The sequence below is a fragment of the Leptinotarsa decemlineata genome, unplaced genomic scaffold, assembly GCF_025532065.1.
Source record: "Leptinotarsa decemlineata unplaced genomic scaffold, Ldec_3_MD MMD2_tig00026307_RagTag_RagTag, whole genome shotgun sequence".
NCBI lineage: Eukaryota > Metazoa > Arthropoda > Insecta > Coleoptera > Chrysomelidae > Leptinotarsa > Leptinotarsa decemlineata.
Window position 1 is genome coordinate 1,176,127 of NW_027412681.1, and position 22,529 is coordinate 1,198,655.

General features: G+C 35.6%; 3 protein-coding genes across 5 annotated transcripts in view; 1 reads left to right on the forward strand and 2 right to left on the reverse strand.

Annotated features, from left to right (window-relative positions):
* Window positions 1-11,465, forward strand: part of Brf (Brf RNA polymerase III subunit) — a 76,275-nt gene extending 64,810 nt beyond the window's left edge. Inside the window, exons 9-13 of the mRNA XM_074180878.1 lie at window positions 4,408-4,533; window positions 5,352-5,558; window positions 8,022-8,280; window positions 8,741-8,934; window positions 9,353-11,465. Of these exons, the coding sequence (XP_074036979.1) occupies window positions 4,408-4,533; window positions 5,352-5,558; window positions 8,022-8,280; window positions 8,741-8,934; window positions 9,353-9,513 (947 nt within the window). The 3' untranslated portion in view covers window positions 9,514-11,465. The remainder of the gene's footprint in view (window positions 1-4,407; window positions 4,534-5,351; window positions 5,559-8,021; window positions 8,281-8,740; window positions 8,935-9,352) is intronic.
* Nubp1 (NUBP iron-sulfur cluster assembly factor 1) lies at window positions 584-4,268 on the reverse strand. Its single transcript, XM_023164321.2, has 2 exons — window positions 3,748-4,268; window positions 584-1,247 (listed from the first exon to the last, which is right to left on the reverse strand). Exons 1-2 carry the CDS (start codon window positions 4,103-4,105, stop codon window positions 658-660), a joined length of 948 nt encoding a protein of 315 aa, XP_023020089.2. The 5' UTR covers window positions 4,106-4,268; the 3' UTR covers window positions 584-657.
* A 905-nt stretch (window positions 11,466-12,370) lies between the features above and the next one.
* Sec23 (transport protein Sec23) lies at window positions 12,371-20,592 on the reverse strand. 3 transcript variants are annotated; one of them, XM_074180875.1, is made up of 13 exons: window positions 20,434-20,592; window positions 20,056-20,379; window positions 19,479-19,734; window positions 19,242-19,422; window positions 18,901-19,149; window positions 18,596-18,766; window positions 18,135-18,277; window positions 17,773-17,984; window positions 17,421-17,621; window positions 16,986-17,312; window positions 16,520-16,741; window positions 13,746-13,769; window positions 12,371-12,823 (listed from the first exon to the last, which is right to left on the reverse strand). In XM_074180875.1, exons 2-13 carry the CDS (start codon window positions 20,332-20,334, stop codon window positions 12,734-12,736), a joined length of 2,355 nt encoding a protein of 784 aa, XP_074036976.1. In that variant the 5' UTR covers window positions 20,335-20,379; window positions 20,434-20,592; the 3' UTR covers window positions 12,371-12,733. The 3 variants fall into 3 exon arrangements, with proteins under 3 accessions (XP_074036976.1, XP_074036977.1, XP_074036978.1); XM_074180876.1 differs by having other exon boundaries at window positions 20,056-20,376; window positions 20,434-20,566; XM_074180877.1 differs by lacking the exon at window positions 13,746-13,769 and having other exon boundaries at window positions 20,434-20,591.
* Window positions 20,593-22,529: the final 1,937 nt, after the last annotated feature.

Here is a 22,529-nt window from a genome sequence, read left to right on the forward strand (position 1 = left end):
TTACCAAGTTGTTTTCTGTTTATTCGTAAATTTTTATTCTGGGTTTGATATAGTCAAAAGAGCACCTGAAAATATCTAGCAATTGAACAACTACTGAAACTGGTAGAATCAAAACTTTCAGTCAGAACTTTTGCGGGTTTCAGATGACGATAATGAGAATGAACACCGGAATTCGGGAGGTCTCGCACGAAGTGATATCTTAAATGCCATAAACTTTTTCAAATTTCGTGGACGATATTATTCTTATCTAGACGGACTACATTCATATATAAGTCTACGAAGCGCACATCATAATAAACGAAAAAACGTGTACAAAATGGACTCACCGCTCCTCCGATGAGTATGGTCGCGATACATCCGCTCTCTTCAATTGCGAAGGATCCTAGCTCGTTACATTTTCATTCACAATATATTCAAATGAAACTTGAAGATGTGCCGAACTAAAAAAAACGTATGCGAAAAGGTTTATTTTAAATGAATCGCCGTAGTGTCGTATCATTGGCAAAACAAAGAGGTATTGAAATACTCTGATAGAATCACTTATTTTTAAGGGAAGCAAATGACTATAAATAAATAAACTTGATGACCAAAATATATTTATTGAAACTTCTATAACATACAGTACATATAACAAAAAGTGTTATTGCAAAGAAATGTTCATTTCTGGCAGGCCTTCACCAACTTATCCGCGATCCTCCCCACGCCAAGCACGGCGGGGGAGTCGGCCAACTCCACGACGCAATTCCTTCCCTCGTCGCAGCACCTCGTCACCCTCGGGTCGAGAGGCAGACTCCCGAAGAACGGCACCCCCAACTCCTCGCACATCTTACTAGCTCCTCCTGTCCTCGCAGGAAATATCTCCGAAGACTTCTCGCACGAGGGGCACACGAACTCTGCCATATTCTCCACGACGCCGAGTACCGGCACGCCAACCTTCCGGCAGAAATCGATCTCCTTGCGCACGTCGAGCAGCGCCACCTCCTGGGGGGTGGTCACGACGACGGCGCCCGTGACTCCCGCCTCGGACAGGTACGTCACGACGGAGAGGTGCTCGTCCGAGGTACCAGGTGGCGTGTCGATTAAGAGAAAGTCGAGGCGGCCCCAGTCGACGTCGGAGAGGAACCTGCAGATCATGCCGTTCTTGCGAGGGCCGCGCCAGATGACGGCGTCGTCGGCGGAGCCGAGGAGGAAGCCGAGCGACATCACCGAGAGGTTGTCTTCGACGAAGATGGTCGACCAGCCGCAACCTGAGAAAAGAGTAGCTGGATTATGTTGATTATTGAAGTGAAAATTGTTAAAGAAGAAGGAATAAGGTGTAAAGATGACCTAGTGAATAAATGCTTTTGAATAGTTTATTTGGTGAACTGATATTGCCAACTGATATTGCAAGATCGTTATGTGACCTATCGTGATATTGAGACAACCTTAGGCATTAGTGGGACCAACATACATTCAATATTGCATAAACATTTGAGTGTCAACAAAATGTGTTCGCGTTGGATCCCACATAATTTGTCAATCGCTCAAAGAAGGCTCGTGTCAATTGGTCGAAGAAAATGCTTTTAAAAATTACGATCGCAGTGCTTCGAAACACGTCTATGACGTCGTGACAGGTCATGACTCGTGGATGTACGCGTATGAGCCCGAAAGTAAACATAGTCGACTGCATGGGTGTTTCAAGATGAGCCAAATCCAACAAAATTGGTTGCCTGTTTTTTCGGAAAAACTGGACATGTCGCAACCGTACCACTAGAACAACGCAGAACAGTCAATTCTGAGTGGTACACAACCATTTGCAATGCAAGCTCTCACACATCGGCTCAAACAACTGCATTTTTGAGCACCCAAACCATCGACTTGATGAGTCATCCGCCGTATAGTCCTGACTTGGCACCTAATGACTTTTTTTCATTCCCGCACGTGAAAAACAAACTGAGAGGTCAACGTTTTTTGACACCTCAATCAGAGTGGCAAAAGTGCTTCGACAATTGGTTCAAAGCATGCAAAAGGATATAGATCTCCATGGGCATTATTTTGAAAAACAATAAAGTGATTTTCGATGATCAATCTCTAATCCCGAAATATAAAAGGCAACCCTCGTATTACCAATTTCCACATTGGAAAATAGATTCAATTATTTCTAAGCATTCCATAAGATTCAATTTCAAACCTTCCTTTTTCAAATCGAATACATACTGGTCGTGGTTGAACCATTGCCCTTTTACCAAAAGATGATTTTCAAATATAGAATTGGTCTTTCCATTCAAGAAACAATTAAGATGTTCTTTTATTCTTTGGAAAAAAATCTCCCTGTTTGGACAATATAAAGCTTTGGCAAAAACCACAAGTCACCTTATATACTCCTGATCTATCCCACACTGACGTTTTATCTTCATTATTTTTCAAGAATTTGTTTAAACTATTATATGTTCTTTAAACTAAGTCCGAGTCTTTCTTTTACAAAAAACAAGCAACGTCATTGATGGGTTCACCAAATATGTCAGTGACCTGTGACACTCATTATTGTTTCTTGAAGTGGGATAAACCTGGTAAATGGCTTGTTTTCGTTGTTTTTTGGAAAGAATGTGACATCCGATGGGTACGAATGTTTCCTCGGGTATTCCGATGCTCTAAAATTAACAGCATGTTTCATTAGATAGATTTGTTGGTGTCATACAAATTTGTTTACACAACTAATAAGACACTTGACCTAATTACTAAAATAAAAAAGCTAAAATGAACTTTACAAACAAATTCATAATTTAATGTAACTGAAATTATTATTAAAGTATTCATTACAAGATTGAAAACATTTCCTTATCAAGCACTTTATTAATTGCAATATGAACTTATTCAGGTTGAAATCTTAAACGGAGTTTGGCAAATCATTTCAGTCACACCTGCTTTTATTTTACTGAAACGATGGAAACCAATGTAAATATGATCTGTATGTCTAATATCATAGCCACGCAGATTACAGTGCATGACAAAGAAAGATCTATGTTTATAGACACGTATTAGGTATTGTTATATGTATGGAGAAGGTAGAGTCAATATATTGACGTTCACGAAAGCTTCTCTGCGCTCAGCTCTATATCCAAGGCCATCCATAATTCTTGCTGCTTAACATTGTGTACCAAATATTCTGAACGCTGATGCTGCACGATACCATATCGACAAAGCATATCCAATTCTGGATTGAATGAATGAGAAATAGCCTGTTAGGTTCAGTCTTTGACACCATGTTGCATAACCTTCTCAACAGGAATATAAAAGAGGTTATTTTCTTAACTAAGAAGTCACTGTGATATTTCTACTAGAGCCTATTTTTATCTACATACATACCCAGAAACTTCACAGCAGAACTTTTGTTTCTGGAAGGTGGATCATTCAATACGCTGAAGTGCATTGTTTGAGTTTTATAGCTATTCATACTAGTTGCTAGTAAACCAATCAAAAAGTTCAAGGCATTCAGTGATGTTTAATTTATCGCTATTACTAAGTGATTGCCTGAATTGAGAAGTACACCTACATTCAGTTCTGTTTTTATGTGGATAACAATGAATCATAAGTACTCATTTTGTGTGAAATGCAATAATCGTTTTGCAATTGTGTTTTTACCTTAATACCTCAAAAAGCAAATAAAGTAAATCACTTCTCAGGATAACTGTTCAATTTCTTTTCTACCCTTGGTATTGGTGCATCATCAAACACAATAAATATATTTTTTTAGTTCGATTCGCTAACCTGATTCATGCACCTGCTCCCCAATCACTCCCAAAAGTCGTGGCTGAGAAGGTCCGCATACGTCGATATCCAATACAGCCACATTTCTCTCTTCGTCGTCGTGAGCCAATTTTCTGCTCAGCAGAGCCGTTACCGTGCTTTTCCCTACGCCCCCCTTTCCGGACAGTACCAAAATTTTATTCTTCACAGTCAATAGTCGGTCTTTCACTTTCTTGATCCCAGGATCAGGGGCTTTGGGTCCCTCCGCGCATATGCTCTGATTGGGACACCCTGCGCAGGCCGAGGCTTTGCCTGCATTTTCGCTTTCTGTTCCCGGACAGTGCTCCGGGGCCTCGGCAGGATGATTTACACCTGACATTGTGAAATTGCTTATAACGATGAACTAGTTTTTGTCGTTGGTCAGCTAATGATTTGCATAGAATAACTGTGTCGAATGTAAGCAGTATCTTACTTTCTGAAGATTGATTTAAGATAAAAAATTGGAATTTGAAGTTAGGTTATGTTTGTAATCTCTTCTTCTTTTTTCGGCAATGACAAGTGGCAGGGTGAGTCGTAATCACCGGCCAATCAGTTTTTTTAGGGTGATTCACATTTCAGTTGATGTCGCTGTGACGAACGAATTTTGTTTCCAAATACATTTTACAATAGAGAATTTTTCAGAGTCACCGTTCAGTGAAGAACTCGATGATACAGATAAATTTATAAAAGAATCAACTCTAGGAACTGTGAATGAATTGCTGCAGTCGGAAGTTATTGACGATCCGGATGAAGTTGTAAAAGAGCTGGGTAAGTGAAATTTGTTCAGCCTTCTGGTAACTTTGAAGCCGCTTTGCATTTAGAATGTAGTCATTCGACAATATCATTGACTCGTAAAAGTTCTATGAGAATTGAAAAATGCTTCAAACGACAACGGTATTCTTTGTAAAAAAATGTATAGTAAAGTTTTGCGGCAAAACATCGAAGCATTAAATATACTCATTTGAGAAAGACATCTACAGCAAGCGCCAAACGTGATGGCAAGCCCGCTCTCATGCCCACAAACCGTTTTCTAGTCATCAAGAGTATATCATTAAATAACATTTTAATGAACTGTACTACTACCTATAATACTAAATGAAATATGAGAAGAAAATACAAAGAAATCATATGTTTCATTTGCTAACCTGATCAAAACTAATTATAGGTACTTCACTGGCCAGCAAGGGGTTTATCGTAATCCAATAGTAATTTAGTTGGAAGTGTATATACATGCGCAATCAATCGCCATCACGTTTGGTGCTTGCTGTACTTACATATAATTGGCAACGCAGTAAGTAAAATTAACAGTAGACAACATAATAGTTAGTGAATATAATAATTGTATCAGGTATAACTTCTTGAGGACGTTTTCAATTAATTTTTATACCAACAAGAACTTTTTATATGCTACTCGTCTGTTAGAAATATGAAAATTCAATGGTGAATCGGAAGTTCCACAAAGTTCACTTTTCGGGCCCTTACCAACCGATAAAACAAAAGAACTGAATTTAACTCAATCAATGAGGAAACTCTCAACTAAAAATTTTCTGAATATTATATAGCTACAGTAGCAAATGTCGTTTTAGGTCCTGATATAAACAGCATGGGGCTTGTCAATTCTCTCGAAGATGTGGGGAACTCAGTTCAGACTCCTCAGGAATTGACCATCGATTTGTCCTTCGAAGATATCGATGATGCTGAAATCGATACTTACATCATGTCGGACGCAGAGTACGAGAGGAAAAAGAAGACTTGGTTCACTTTAAATGGAGGTTATTTGGAACTACAGAAAAGTAAGTTATTCAGTTGAGAATTTTTTTACTGCCCACTCTGACAGGTTAAGGTTAATAATGGTATCTTCTTCAATTTGTTTAAGTTTGCCAGGAGAATTCCAAAATTCCACTAAGAAAGAATTTCTAAAATGGTTTCGAATTGTTTAGCAAATTGACATGAAAGTATAAAAAATTGCATTTCAACTATAAGTAAATGAAGTTTCATATTAAATAACAATAAAAAACCAATTTTCTATCGGAATCTACTTTCTTGTCATCAAAATTTCTACGTTAATTTCAAATCTATACTCAAATATTTCGAATTTGTTCTCGAAATTTCGATTTTATTCCCAAAATTTCGACTTTATTCTCGAAATTTCGACCTTTTTCTCGACATTTCGACTTTAGAATAAAAATTTCATCTTCAAACTCAGTATTTCAACATTAATCTCAAATCTATTCTCGAAAATTCCGAATTTGTTCTCGAAATTTCGATTTTATTCCCAAAATTTCGACTTTATTCTCGAAATTTCGACCTTTTTCTCGACATTTCAACTTTAAAATTGAAATTTCGACTTCAAACTCAATATTTCAACATTATTCTCAAATCTATTCTCGAAAATTTCGAATTTTTTCTCGAAATTTCGACATTATTCTCAAAATTTTGACTGTATTCTCGAAATTTCGACCTTTTTCTCGACATTTCAACTTTAAAATTGGAATTGTGACTTCAAATCGATATTTCAACATTAATCTCAAATTTGTTTTCGAGAATTTCTATTTTATTCCCAAAATTTCGACTTTATTCTCGAAATTTCGACCTTTTTCTCGACATTTCAACTTTAAAATTGAAATTTCGACTTCAAACTCAATATTTCAACATTATTCTCAAATCTATTCTCGAAAATTTCGAATTTTTTCTCGAAATTTCGACATTATTCTCAAAATTTTGACTGTATTCTCGAAATTTCGACCTTTTTCTCGACATTTCAACTTTCAAATTGGAATTGTGACTTCAAATCGATATTTCAACATTAATCTCAAATTTCCAAAATTACGATTTTATTTCCAAAATTTCAATTTTATTTCCAAAATTTCGACTTTATTCTCGGAATTTCGACCTTTTGCTCTAAATTTCATCTTTAAAATTGGAGTTTTGACTTCAAACTCGATATTTCAACATTGATCTCAAATCTGTTCTCGAAAATTCCTAATTTGTTCTCGAAATTTCGATTTTATTTCCAAAATTTCGACTTTATTCTCGAAATTTCGACCTTTTTCTCTACATTTTAACTTTGAAATTGAAATTTCAACTTCAAACTCGAAATTTCAATATTAATCTCAAATCTATACTCGAATATTTCGAATTTGTTCTCGAAATTTCGACATATTCCCAAAATTTCGTCTATATTCTCGAATTTTTGATTTTTTTTTTTATTTCTACTCTAAAATCGAAATTTCGACTTTAAAATCGAAATTTCATGATTATTTTCAAATGTATTTTGGAACATTTCGAATTTATTCTCGAAATTTTGACATTATTTTTTGAAATTTTGGTTCTAATTGGAAGTTTCGACTTTAAATCGAATTTTCGACTGCAAACTCGAAATTTCAAGTTTATTTTCAAATTTATTCTGGAACATTTAGAATTTATTCTCGAAATTTCAACTTTAAAATCGAAATTTCGACTTTGAACTTAAAATTTGGTGATTAAAGTCATAATTTTGGCTTTGAATTCGAAGTTTTTACATTAAACTGATTTTTTTTTTGTTTAAAGTCGAAATTTTGAGATGTGAAATCTTTTTCAGATTTTTTTCTGCACATCTCATATTTGTCTTCAAGATTTTCTATCTTAATGATTGTTATTCAAAGGGTCATAATCATTTAGCAAGAGTTTGTTCAATTTGGTGTTCCTGACGTCCTGAAGTTTTTATGTAACTGGAGTGTTTACGTAAACTTGTTCTTGTAAATGAGTTGATGCATGTTCTGATTTTTTTCCATGCTTACAAGCTCTTTTCAGTATTGAACCCATTTCTCAGTTTTACTGTCGTTATTTCTTATCTAATCATCGTTATCATTTGAAATTTTTTCAACATTAAAATATGATTCAAATATGCCAAAGTTATCTTTTGAAATTGTTCTATGTCAGATTCGAAGTAAGTATCAAATAATTTTTACATGTTACAACAATGTCTACCGCAGTTGTAAACGTTAGGGACAAAAACTTGCAGACCACGGCCAAAATATCCGGAAAATAAGCTTCAACACAGTTATCTCTGGCTGTGAAAAGATGTATTATCAACAAAGGTTCACTCACATTTCAACACAATCAAAAGAAAAAGAAAAAACTTGATGCAATTGTGAAAAAGTGAAATAATAAATACCAGACAATTTTTTTTTCTGTCGATTGTAGAAAGTCAAACTTTTTTCTCTCGTTTCGATTGTACCGATTTGTGGCAGGTGTGTACGTGTGTTTTTTTTCAGTGAAAGCGGAAAAGCTGGAGAAAGAACGAGAGGAAGGCAAACCGGAGAAGAAACGGAAACGTACGACGAAGAAGAAAACGGGCTGTCCAGCGAGTTCCGCCGGTGAGGCGATCGAGAAGATCATTCAAGAGAAAAAGATCTCGTCGAAGATCAACTACGACGTTCTAAAAAGTTTGAAGGTTGCTCCTGTTGCTGCTAATGATGAAACGGTTACAGTCGAAGACCAAACGACAGCCGTTACATCTGAATCTACAAAACGGTAAGTCTATTGTATTATCATCTGCAAACAAAGTGAATTTAATGGTTGATAGATCATTCACGTACATCAAGAACAGGATAGGGCCCGGCACTGAACCCTGGGGAATACCACAGGTAACTTCAAAGTCACAGAAGATACCTCACCAACTTCAATTTATGCCACCATCACTAATCTTCATTTGACAAGAAAGCCTTCTGTTCAGGCTTGAAATTTTACCATCCTCTCCACAATTAAATTTCAGCAAACAAACCTTTTGTTAAAATAATTTGAATTAGACATTTCTCTCAGTGGTGCAATAAAATTATTATCTTAATAATTATGTGCCAACCGCAGGAATGTAAACACAACCGCAGTGAGAAGAAAAACGAGTTTTTTTTTCAGATAATAATTTTTGATCTTTCAATGGTTCTCTTCAATATGTATGTTTCTTTCAATTATTTTTATTTTGTCGTGTTTCCAGTCGTAGGCTCTCTTTGCTGCCCACTAGTTTGGAAAAAACTACCAGCAGAGGTAACAAGAACAAGTTGAAAGATGTCGGCCTACCTTTCTTCCAGGATTCCCCCAAAATGGAAGTGAAGAACGAGGTTGGAAATAAGATGTTGAAGAAAGAACATGAAAGCGAGATACTCAAGAAGGATGAACAGGCCAATGCTAGTGAGTGTTTGAATAACTTTATTCAATAATTTTGTAATAATGATCTTTAATCTGGATCTGCAATGGGATTTGCTTCCGCATAACTAATATTCACAGGGTTTTCATGTGATTATGTTTAATGATTTTCACGTGTATATAATGTGTGGGGTTTTCATCTGAATTTATTGCGGGATTTTCATGTGAACCCCTTATGGGATTGTCTGAAAAAATTATTGAGGATTTTCATCTGCACAAATTATTTGAGGGATTATCTTATGCCTATCATTTTACATGACAACTGAAGTTATTTTTTCAAGATCTCATTGACTACATTTGTAATCGGATTTGGGGTCGAACCGTTTTTTAACATCATTTAATTTAATATTTAAATTCAATACCGAAAATTCTTGAAAATCTCCAACATTTTTTTCTACTTCAGCATCTGAAGAAGAATTGGACGAATATTTCGAAGACGAAGATCAACCTACAGAGGAGCCCGCCAATGTCCTTGATTTGCTAAGGCAACACAGGCAAAACTTCGAGGAAGATGACGGCCAAAATTTTGGCTATGGTTACGACTACGATGAAGAGGATTATTAAAATAAGTCAGACAGGAAAGTGCCTTCGCTATTGCTATTCCAAAATATATTTCTCATACGAATCAGGGTTCTACAATTTTCGTTGAACATGGGTATGCATTTGCGATTTACCAGTTAGTATATATGTTGTATATATATAAAATGTATATTAGGAAAAAGTGATAATTTTAATAATTGACAATTAGATGTACAGATTTACAGATGCATCTTCACGAAATCATTTTGGAAATTGTCATTATTGCATTTTGTTCAAACACTGTTTGAATGGGGAATGTTCCTCAATTTGGGTTATTACAGCAAATGCAAGTTTGAGCAAAATAAAGTTGAGTTTAATTCATGAGTTTTTCAAATTCACTTCGAAAAGTATTCAAATTGACGTTTCATATTTGGGTTTTAATTTTTAAAGGGATTTGTTTCTAATTCACATATTGGCAACAGCGCCTATATCAAGTTGAAATAATTTATACGTACCTAGATATTCTACTTTATAAAAGGAAAATTATCTTTATAAATCAATAATTAAGGCAAAATATAAATTATAGTTCAATACCACCTCCACAAGCCACATAAACAACAGTTGTATTGTTATTTATTTATATAGAGGAAGATAGGTTAGGTGCACAAAATGTCATATGTCACAGAATGTCTCGGAACTCGGAACATAAGTAAACAGAACAGCACGCCCCTGAAACATGTCATCTTTGTTTGTCTCATACAGGTAACAGATTCATTGTCCTTTATTAGCTATAACCGATGTTGCCAAATGGTGAAATAGAAACGAATCCCTTTAAATGTTAAATGCATTATTTCATTCCTTTTTTAAGTAGTTGAATAATTTTAAAGAAAATGTTGAAGTGATAAGTTTAAAATGCGTTGTTTTAGAGCCCTTTTATGAAAACTACTTGATTTTCGTCAGGAAGAACAGTCCCCATTGAATGTATTTTATATAATCTTTGTTAAATTTTTAGAGATAGAGGTTCCAAATATTTTACTAGTGTTTTTGGAATATCACTTTTTAATGACTTGAAATGAAAACGTTATATAGTGTCAAAACATCTTAAAAGTACCGAAATCAGTACTGCAAGAATATTTGTTGAAGGAAATTTGAGTACGTTTCGTTGTCAGTTTCTTAGAGAAATACTGGTGGTAACACTGACTCTTTCATGACAGGGTAACAAACTTAATATTCTTCTTCTTTTTTTTTGGTAGGCTGGCCTCCTTGTGGAAAAACCCATAAATTGAACTGCAATTTGCACGTGATGCACTATCATCTTAGACAAAACATCTACGATGATAGTACATAACGTTGGATCAATTGAAAACATCCGGTAAAATCTTGAATTGCTTTCTGCTACAAACTATCATTACATTTAAGGTCTTTTCAAAGATCTTTTGGATTTATTTTCACGTTCGCTTGTATATTATTTTTATTTCAATTGACTGAGAGATTTGAAAGATTCTAAAACTTCATCAGTTTTATTTAGATTCAGGATTTTTGCTAGATATATAATTTTAATATGTAATTCAAGTACACAATCTCTACGTTTGAGTTATATAATTTGTTGTACATTAATTTATTGTATTTATTTATTCTTATGAATTGTTTTTTTTTTGTTGATATTAGTATTGAACGAGAAAATTGTTAAGTGAAGAGAATAACGGTGGTTTTTATCGACCTGAAGACGAAGACAGGTTGTAGCCCCTTTTTTTCTGATAAGCACAATTACTAAATACAAATTACTGATAAAAACATGATTTTTTACGAAAAATACTTTGATTTTACTATGTAACTTATCGGGGTGAACTAAAGTTTGACCTTTTTACACCTATATAAAATTCTCCATTACAATTGTGTTATATTTTTCAGATGACTGTAAACCCAAAACAGGTTATTAGGAAACTCTGATATCAGTAAATTTGAATTATAATTATAAAGATATACTTGGCCATTTATTATCTTTGTTTCATTCTTTAGCTGTAAATTGGACTTTTTTGTTATAGAAGACTAGCTCTTGAATCTATTTATTTCTGAGTATTCTGAAAGATTTGAGTTTCAAACTTGTCTCTTCTAAATGAAGCTCGTCATAGTCATGATTGAACTCGTGTACTTCTACTAGAAGATGGTTTGCAAATGTGGAATTGGTCTTTCCATTCAAGTAACTACTTTTATGCTCTTGAGTTCTTTGAGAAAATGGTTTCCCCGTTTGGCCAATATAAAGTTTTGGGCAAGAAGCACAAGTCAACTTATATACCTACTCCTTATCCATGGCTTGCTTTCTTAGTTTTTAGGAGAAATGGCATCGATAATATCTACCTTGTAACCGTTATTGACAACAATTTGTTCAAAGAAACTCTGTTCTCTCTGAAAATTACTTCCCAACAGTGAAATTTTCAATAGTCTATGGACCATACTATGGAACGATGCTATTTTATACAGATAGGGATGTCAAGATAATTTATTTAATTATTCAGCTCCATTTCAGTGGAGAATTTTGTTGATTGGTGAACTGACATGCCCGACAAACTTGCCTAGCTATACCAGTAAAACAGACTAAGATGTCATCTGCACATTAGTACCAGTACAAGAAAATTATTGTGGATTTCATTCTCTAGATTATCCATGAAAATTTCTGCCAACATAGAACTCGACAGGTTTCCCATTTTTAGTCGTTTGTTGCTTGAATAAAACTGTCATCGAATTGGAAATAATTTCGAGATAGACAAATCTAAAAATTTCGTTTTATTAGAGGATTTACTTGGTTCAAATGGTTCATAACAGTTGAAAAGATGGCACTGGCTTTCTTCTGCCAACCCATCTAAGTGATCACAAATTGAAAGAGAATGTAGAAAAACCACAGTTGAGTAATATCATGTATTTGTGAATTAAAAATAAATACATTTGAAAAACAACACAAAATAGTTTTGATTTGATACCTTACAGTAAAACATCTCCATTTCAGTCAGAGATATTTCAACAGAATCGACATACTGCTTAATCGGAGACAAATTAATGGAACAAAATAACTTTTGAAGGGTTTGCCAGTTAAAAGCGGAAAGTGTTGAAATGTTTTTTTGAAAATTTTGTGTTCCACAAATGACAAGAATTTACTGACTCTCTGTTAAAACATCCCAACCGTTTGTTTATACAGGAGACGTTTCTGATCGATCCCCTCCATTAGGTTTGTGTTATGTCTTTGCAGTATTCGAACCGTCGTGGTCAACTAAGCCGTAGAGGACACTGCCAGTTTTTTCAGGTGATCCATGAATACTTGTAACGATACATCATCAGTGAGAACTGGAGCACCTCCGTCCTAGCGAAAAAAAAGTATGAGGGTTAAAACATTCATTGATAGTCTTACGAGGCGGAAGAATGTTGCTTTTAAAAGGTTTCAGATTGATACAGAAACCATTTGCATATTTCTTGACCCTGCTAAAGCATTTGATAATGTACAATAGAAATAAATTGAAAGAAAGTTAGTTGTCTGACATAGTGACACAGGGCATGATATTAGGTCCACTAATATTCTATACATTCATTAACGACCTTTTGAATATTGAAAGTTAGGGTGGAATTCACTACTTTGCAGATGATACTCTAATCATATTCAAGGAGTAAACTTCTAACTTGGTGGAGATATTGAAAAAATTAAAATTTGGTTGGGTTATAATTTATTAACAAATAATTTAAAAATATCTTCATACAAAACCACCACCTTGCAGAATTTGATGCCCCTCTGAATAAAATTCGTTGATTACATCAAATTTTTAGGCATCAGTGAACATTTAATATGAGATTCAACTATATGATGAGAAAATTCAAAAATTTACTCCCGAAATCGACAAAACTGATTCAACAGCTTCTTTAAGGTGAATTGTGCCAAGTTTTCATAGGTATTTGTGTAAGTAACATTTTTTTATCGTGGATGTCAACTGAGTGAACCATTTTTCTCAAAAATTACTCAAACTGAAGTATTTTTTTAAGAAACGTGCACAAAGCTCCTTGAATTGCAATTGAAAGGAAATAGAATCAAGTAAAAAAATCCAACTAGCCCAATAGTTCTACTCCACACCCTCCCAAGTCTGCAAACCAGAATCAAAACAGTTGATAGATTAGGTTGTTATCAGGTTAGTAAACGTGGCAGAGAAAGTTATAAATATAGAATCCCAGCCAAACCTTATCCCCTCGTTATATTTTCTACAAAGCTCCCTAATAATCAATAATAACAAAATTACCCCACTGGAACCTCCCATAATGGCCTATCCGCAACACATATGAAAAAATAAAAACATCAGGTGAGTAAAAAACATTTAAGATTCTTTGCTGATAACACAACACAACAAAGTTTTTGTTTCGGGGTTGAAATTAGATGATTTTAATGTATTTCCACGTGTTAAAACCGAAAGTGACCATAAAAATTATATATTAGCTCTTGTTTTCAAGATATAGTATCATTATATTATATATATGTATATTGAGTTTTCAACAAATGAAATATTTCATCACCAACAGTTGGTACACATGTTTGTTTACATAACACCCCTCTCATCAGCTGTTCTTAAGTAGTAAACATAACCTATGTGAGTTTGTCAATTGTACGCACGTGGTTGCTATTGAAATTATCGTGTGAAGTTGATTTTTAAATTAATTTAAGTGCTGATCTGAAATGCCTCGAAAGTGTGTGAATTCTGTCGATAGCTTTTGCTATATATGTGGTGAAATAACATTTAAGGCTCAGAAACGTAAAATGACACCTATCGTTAAGACAGCCTATGAACATTATTTTGGTGTGAAAGTTGGGGACCAAGATAAATCATGGGCTCCTCATATATGTTGTAATTCTTGTTCCGTCATATTGCGAGAGTGGCTGAAAAATAATAACCGGGCAATGGCTTTTGCAGTACCTATGGTTTGGCGTGAGCCTACCAATCATACAGACGACTGTTATTTCTGCTTAACTCCTGCCATTAAGCAAGGTTTATCTATGAAGAAAAGAGGAACGGTTAAATACCCTAATCTCCCATCTGCTCTTCGGCCTGTACCACACTCAGACAATTTGCCAGTCCCTTCTCCACCCCAAAACTATGAAATTTTAGAGGAAGGTGATGAAGACTGTTTAGAAGGAGCAACCCATCCTTCTACATCCTATGAGCCTGATTTTGAGGTAAGCGATAGGTCTAGTGATCCGCACAGAATTAGTCAAGCAGAGTTGAGTGACCTTATAAGAGATCTTCGCTTGTCTAAGGAAAAGGCTGAGCTGTTAGGGTCAAGACTACAACAGTGGAATCTTCTAAAACATGATGTGAAAATATCTCAGTACAGACAGCGTCAAAAAGATTTGCTTCCTTTTTTTGAGAAAAAAGAAAACCTCGTAGTTTGTTCTGATGTTAATGGTTTGATGGACTGCTTGAATTTGGATCACATCCCATCTGAATGGAGACTGTTTATAGACTCTTCAAAACTAAGCTTAAAAGCTGTACTTCTGCATAATGGAAATCAGCTACCCTCTATTCCTATAGGTCATGCAGTTCACATGAAGGAAACGTATATAAATATGAAAACACTTCTCCAATCAATCAAATATGAACAACACAAGTGGCACATCTGTGGTGATCTGAAAGTCATTGCTATACTCCTAGGAATGCAATTAGGGTTCACCAAGTACTGTTGTTTTTTGTGTCTGTGGGACAGTCGGGATAGAAAATCTCACTATAAAAAAATGAACTGGCCTACACGAGACCTAAACCCTAATGAGAAAAATGTAGTTTACGAGCCTCTTGTAGATCCTAAGGATGTTCTCCTTCCCCCATTACATATTAAGTTGGGACTAATGAAAAACTTTGTGAAGGCCATGGACCAGGAAGGACAAGCTTTTAAGTACTTGAGAGCAAAGTTTCCCAGGTTGAGTGATGCTAAAGTCAAGGAAGGCATCTTTATTGGGCCTCAAATCCGTGAAATCGTAAATGATCCTGCTTTTGACATGATTTCAACAGGAAATGAAAAAAGAGCCTGGGAAGCCTTTAAGGGGGTTGTACATGGGTTTTTAGGTAACAAAAGAGATGATAACTTCACAGCATTGGTTAAAGAGCTTCTTCAAGCTTACCACCAACTTGGATGCAACATGTCCTTAAAAATTCATTTTCTTCACTCTCATCTTAATTTCTTCCCACAAAACTGTGGAGCTGTGAGTGACGAACATGGAGAAAGATTCCATAAAGACATTGCCTTAATGGAACAGAGATATCAGGGCCGTTGGAATGAAGCAATGCTTGCAGACTACTGCTGGTCTGTGTGTAGGGATGCTCCAGAAGTGTTTTATAAAAGACAAGCTAAACGACAGCGATCTTACAATGAATCGGATGGACTTAATTGAAATTTGGTGGTACAAACTTCTTTTATTTGTCAAAACACTAAGAATAATGTTTTTTTTTATTAATTTTGTACTTAAAATATTCTAAAAGAAACATAACAATATTGTTTTATGTACTTTCACTTTTCACGTATAGTATAACTACACTTTAATATTAAGTACTGTGTATCTCAAAAACCAGAGCTAATAAAAATTTTTCATTGTTATTTTTGTTTTTATCTCCCCAAAATTAGTAGAAATTGACTAATTTAGTGTAGGAAACATTCAAAAAATATTTTTTTGTTGTGTTGTGTAATAAACTGTAATTCCTCTCTCTTCCTTTCTTTTTCTGTCCATTCACGCCATATTACTGCTGTTGAACATTTTCTCTTTCGCTCCCTCCATCATTCTCAAAAATTTTCATCTTTTCTCTCACCCCTCATTTTCTCTTGCCTTTCTCCTTTCATCAACTTCTCTTCTCCCCATTCCACACTCCCCATTCTTTTTACTCTTTCCCCTCTTACTATCTTCTTTACTGATAAATCCCTTTATACTTTTGTGATCTTCCATCTCCTTTTTCAGAGTTTTCCCATTAGATATCTTGTGCAGTTTCCAAATACCTCAGAAACGACAAATGCAGAAAAAACAAATTCTACTCACCCCTCCGTAGGCGTACATATTGTTGTGAGTCTGACTCGGGTTGACTTTCGAGAGCAAGAATCTAGCCTGTGATCCTCCTTGTTCCGTATCGATGTAACGCGGCATAGGAAACCTGGTTTGAAGAATTTCCTGGGCATCGTCCACTGGAGCTTGCAGCAGCTGCCTAAAGTTCTCGTATTCAGGCATGTCCTGATATTTGAGGTTACGCCATTGGGCTATTGTCTGAAAGAACACGAAAAATGTCAAAGTAACAACCTCTTTCTACATGTGTTAAGTTTGCGTGCCCCTCTTTATCCCACTCTACCTTCAAAATGTCTTGGATAATCAAAAAAATCCCGACATGAACAGGATGATGCAGTTCAAATACTATTAATTTTCCGAAACTTTGAACCTTATGCTGTGAAAAAAGATTTAAAGTATACCCCAAGGTCCCATTTTGTGTTACCCTTTTAAACTAAAAACTCACCTCGCCATGGAATATCAGAATCTGGAAGAAAGTGTCCATGAGCAGAATTTTATCGGGCTGGATGGAACTCGTATCCAAAAGCACAGGTTCCGGTGGTCCATTGAAACTGTAGCTGTAGAGTATCGGCTGGATCATGATCAGCGACTGCGTGAGGTCTTCACGCATAAGCATGTGCCTGTAGAAGGACGTTTCGTCGGGAGAATTGTTGAACACCTGCAGGAACTGTGACCTTCTCAAATGGTACATGAACTGCGGGTAGAGGCTGAAGTTTTCGCCCAAGCGGAACGAGTTCGGGTCGTCCTTGTTATATTCGCCGAATTTCTGGCACTGAAAAGTAAAACATTATGGAAATTGTCGCTGTCAGTTTTGTCAGTTACGTTTGTGAATCTTTCAACATAAATACCCACTCTTTTGGCAATTTAAATGGAAACTCACCAGACGTATCAACATCCTATCGACCCATCTCAAAACATCAGGGCTATCGTCTGATTCCGCTCTGTAAACTGCCATCCTCGCCATTATCACTGCGGCTGCCTCCTGATCGAATCCAGCACTGACATGATGTATATTAGCAGAAGCATCGGCCCAGTTTCTAGCAACTGTCGTTACTCGGATCCTCTTCTGACCACTAGCATGCTAGAAAAGAGACAGTGTAGCCGATCTAGCCCCAAAAATGGCATTCTCTTTCAACAACTTTTGCCAAGACGACATTTTGTATCTTAGATATTTCGTGATACTACAATATCATTATAATCATCAGTTTTTTTACAGAAAACCCTGTACATACCTGATATTGCGTGATGAACTGTATGCAGCCCCTTCCCCCTTGAGGTATGGGAGCGGAATGTTGGTTGACGACCTCGAAGAACAAGGCCATGGTAGTACTTGGAGTTACCGTACACATTTTCCACTGGACCGTGTTACCCATTCCTATTTCAGTGTCGGAAACCAAAGGATTCTTTACATTCAACGAAACACAAGATCCAATACCGCCTTGAACTGAAAACAAAAATCCAATCTTTGTTCTGCGAGCCCCAGTTCTTATTTCATCAATTTTGTTATTTTTGAGTTTATAAAATTTACACAACAAACAAAAAAGTTCTGAAATAATGAATCTGTAGAAGTAAATTATCAGCAAAACTAGCTCACTTTTCAACTCCCTGGAACACTTGACCTCCAGAGTACCATTAAATGCCATCTTCAGCTCGTTTTTCTGATCTTTCGAAAATATACGCTGGAACGTTTGCTTGAACAGGGAAGAATTAAACGAGTCGCCCATGACCATATGTCCCCTGAAAAATAATACATTTAAAAATATCCATTACAGTGCTACCTAAGAAATCAATTTTATGGATGGCTAGTTTCTCTATATTAGATCCTCTACTAGAAAAGAATAATGAGAAGAAGAACGACAGTGAGAAGAAGAACGATAGTGAGAAGAATAACGACAGTGAGAAGAACGACAATGAGAAGAAGAACGACAATGAGAAGAAGAACTACAATGAGAAGAAGAACGACAATGAGAAGAAGAGAAGAGCACAGCAACAATGAGACAAGCATTAATGAAAGGCCTATTACTAGCAAAATAAAAAAAAACAGCATATACTTACCCTGTTGAATTGCAACACTGTTTCATCTCCATCAATCCTGTCTGATCCAAAGCGCATGAATATATGTCGACGCAATGGCCATTCGTTGCTGCCCTCATCGCTAAATTATCATAGTGCTTGATTGCTTTCTTCATGTATTTGGCGTTGTCTTTTTGGATGTCGTGGTGAGATCTGAAATCAATCATAACTCACCACTATGGCTTCACCACTTCTACTTATTTCAATAAAGAGAGCCACAGGTATGGTGTTTCTCAAGGTTTTATACTAGGTCCCACCCTTATCATATAATCAATTTCACTTCTCACCTGATAGGTTGCTTCAGATCATCATTCAAGACTTGACCAGGGCCTTGAGAGCAAGGTCCTCCGACGAATAGCATGACCCTGGCACCAGTATTGGCGTATGTGCATTCCAACAAGCCAATGGCTATCGATAAAGCTGTCCCAGTCGATCTGAGGGCACGTTTGCCTTGGTGGACAGGCCATGGGTCTCTTTGCAACTCTCCAATAAGATCAGTGAGGTTCATGTCGCATTTCGAGATGGGTTGAAGGAACCTAAAAGGATTTTAGGAGACATTTGAAGTCAAATTAGAGAGTTACGAAAATATATAAACATAGTACCGATGAAAAGCATAATTGAATCTCACCTGCTTCCTGGTGGCGTAGGAGCTTGCTGGAGTGCTCCAGGCCTCATGGGTTGTCCTGGTTGTTGAGGAGCAGGTTGAGCACTTACTGCGGCTCTGCCCACTCCCAACATCTCTTGAACTTGCTTAGCTGTGAGGTCTTTCGTCCCTCGGAAAACGTAGGATTTGCTGCAACCCTCGGTACCTGTAATTAGATGATCAAAATGGGCTTCTGAAGAATCCCAGAAGTCACATTATTACCTAGTTCGTGCACTTGGACCATCTTCCCGAAGGTAATCAATCCTATCAAAGCATTCGGGGGCAACAAGCTCAAAGACATTTGCAAGGAGTCCTTGAGTGAACCCAATTCTTCCTCATCCATGCAAGTGTCGACAACATAGAGATATATCGGGGGTAAACACTGTGCTCTTGTAATAGTGTACTCTATGGTGGAAAACATTGGCATGAGCTCAGCTGGTTGGTGTTGCTCGGAAATGGCGGCATATTGAGGGGGAAACTATAAAACGATAATAGCCATGTTATTTATTTTGATGTTGGGTGCTATTAGAGGTTATTTCAAGTTACTGTGTTTTTGTACTAATTGAATAAGAGATATTTCACGTAATAAGTTTATTAAAAACTCAGTCCCAATCAAGAAATGACAAAATAATCAAAACATTTGATATTATGAGCTACAAAATATGTTTTGGGAAAAATGTTGTCACATCCTGTGTCTATACAACAGCTTTAAGTATTGAAAACGCATTCAAATGCTTCACTTAGAGAAAAAAGTATATATTATATCTTGAATTGTCACTGATTACAGTTGAAAACTTACCGGGTTCCGCTGAAAGCAGAAGTTGCACACCCAAAGCTTGGCACGATAATCTACTTGGCAGAGTGGGTTCAGTATTGCACGACAATTGTTTCTAGTGCACAGCACTGGATCGTACTGAATTGGTGGAAGATCGGGACGTTCTTTCAGGGGTTGGTAAAGACAGGCCAAGGGCACCACCAAACGGGTGGCTTCTATTCTGCTGGACGGCCAGACGTTCCATGTGAACCGTATCCCGTCTCTGTCTTCGTTTTGCTGGATATACTCTTCGTATGTAGCCATTTTCAGTGATAATCAAGTTGAAAAGTATGTAGGATAGTTGGTCTTCTAGTAAAGAATTATTCGGTTAGATTAGATTCTTGACGAGTTCTTTCATCATACCTTTAGGCGCAGCGAAACAGGAGTCATAAACTTAACTACTGGGGCTTAATATGTTAGCTGAGTATCATTTTTCTGCTGTACACATATCAAACTCCACATAGGCACGTCACTGTCAAAGTGTCAAAGAAAGTGAAACGTCACCAGTTTTTCTTCTTCTTTATTCCAAGGAGCCGAAAAAATAAACGCGCCTTTCTCATTTTTTAAGCCGTTGTATTCAAAGACATCATTTTGGTAGATGTTTGCTGCAGACTGATCTGAAAAACGTGGGACGCAGTATCCGGGTTTTATGGATGACAAACATGGGCAAAACATTAAATTAATGACATGAATCATAGTAGCAATTATTTAAAAATGCCTTATTTGATTTATTTATTGTGATATTCGTTTACAGATCTGTATGAAAGCAATTTCTTCACAGGAGAGCATTTTTGTAAAAAATTATTGTGAAGATTTCTGCATGAGAAAACAGTAATTAGCCAACATGAAATAGATTTCTTCAGTTCGGACTTCCATTGTCTAATATACTACAAATTGATTCAAAACTCTGAAAAAAATAAACAATTAAAAAATTAATAAGATTAACAAAAATAACAATTTTATTAAACGAAAAACTGAAACTACAAAGACGATTGTGGATACTAACAATCGAAACGTCGTGACATAAGTTGGTTTGAAATCTTTTATTTTTTTTTTAAATTTTTTTGTTAATGATTATTTTTAATTTTTATTTTTCAGTTTTTATTATTATTTCAATTTTCATTTGTTTGGTTGTTGCTTGTTATGTTATTTCTTTGTAATTTCAGTTTTTCTTTTAATAAAATTATTATTTTTGGTTAATCTTATTAATTTTTCATTTGTTTGTTTTTTTCAAGGTTTTCAAGTCAATTTAAATTATATTAGACAATGAAAGTACGAACTGAAGAAATACACCACCATTGTCAACCACCTTCAAACAAAAATTAAATAGATTGCTTCATCAATATAAATATTAATTTACATAGATGATATGGAAAAATTTGTTCAGTTTATTGTAATATTTGCCCTTCTCCTCACATCATTAACGTCATTTATCTCTAGTGGAATATCTATGCAGCAATGAAGCAAAATTGAATAATGAAAAACAAATTATTATCGAACAAGCCTTAGAATCAGAAACAGAAATGAATACACTTTTAGAAGCCCAGAAAAAACTTATCCTAGAGATGGAGAGACAAATAAAGGATTTAAAAAAAGATCTGTCTGAAAAAGTGACATTAGTAAAAACAATTGAAACACAAACATATGTTTGTCAAGTGAATCATCAATCCACAATGACTAACTCAACTATTTCCAGTGGCGTAGATATTGAGGATTTTGTAGGGGAACATGTAATGGCTGAACAAAAAAAACGAAGAGAAATTGGAAAGAGGAGAAGATGCTACAAAATAACTACAAGCAAACGTAACAAAAATGGAAAAGTACGTAAGAGGCCAATCAACAGAAACAATAAAAAAATAAAAAAACGCACGAAAGAAGGACTCTTGGAGCAACCAGTTCTGCATGAAACAAATATTGATAGTGACATCGAAAAATTGGAGCAGCAGGAAGGCACGAGAAAATATGAAAAGGAAATTATGGAAAACAGTAGATGTTTAAAAATTGGCGAGAGACAGTCAGTAACAATGCCAGGAAAATCAAATTCAAAGATTCTGATCCTAGGTGATGAATACGCATCAGGGTTTTCCGAAGTATTGAAGAAATTTATGGACAATCCTTATTATAGTGTTTTTGAAATCATCAAGTTGGAGACGGAATTATCGACTTTGACAAGGGATATTTTTGATAACACCGTAAGTTACGGTCAAAATGACTATGTTATAGTGATGTTCAGCACTAAGAACATCAGTAACTGTAAAACCTTAAATTTAGCATTGAAAAATATCTTACCCATAAGCAAAACGACAAATATTGTACTACTTTCAGAATGTAATGATCCAATAGATCACATTATAAATGATAAATTGAGAACCGCTATAAGCCGTTTCTCTCGACTTAATAGAAATGTTTCTATTGTACTCTTTGTCGACAGAAAACAACAGGGAAGTAAATTAAAGATT

Bases quoted from the DNA above. Each gene is read 5' to 3' on its own strand.
- Sec23 (XM_074180875.1), bottom strand. From the start codon at position 20,334: ATGGCTACATACGAAGAGTATATCCAGCAAAACGAAGACAGAGACGGG. The intron at 19,150-19,241 runs GTGAGATTCAAT...AAATCCTTTTAG, and splicing joins CCTACGCCACCAGGAAGCAG to GTTCCTTCAACCCATCTCGA. The intron at 12,824-13,745 runs GTAATTTTGTTA...TTTTTTCGCTAG, and splicing joins TTATGGGAGGTTCCAGTGGG to GACGGAGGTGCTCCAGTTCT.
- Nubp1 (XM_023164321.2), bottom strand. From the start codon at position 4,105: ATGTCAGGTGTAAATCATCCTGCCGAGGCCCCGGAGCACTGTCCGGGA. The intron at 1,248-3,747 runs GTTAGCGAATCG...CTCTTTTCTCAG, and splicing joins GGAGCAGGTGCATGAATCAG to GTTGCGGCTGGTCGACCATC.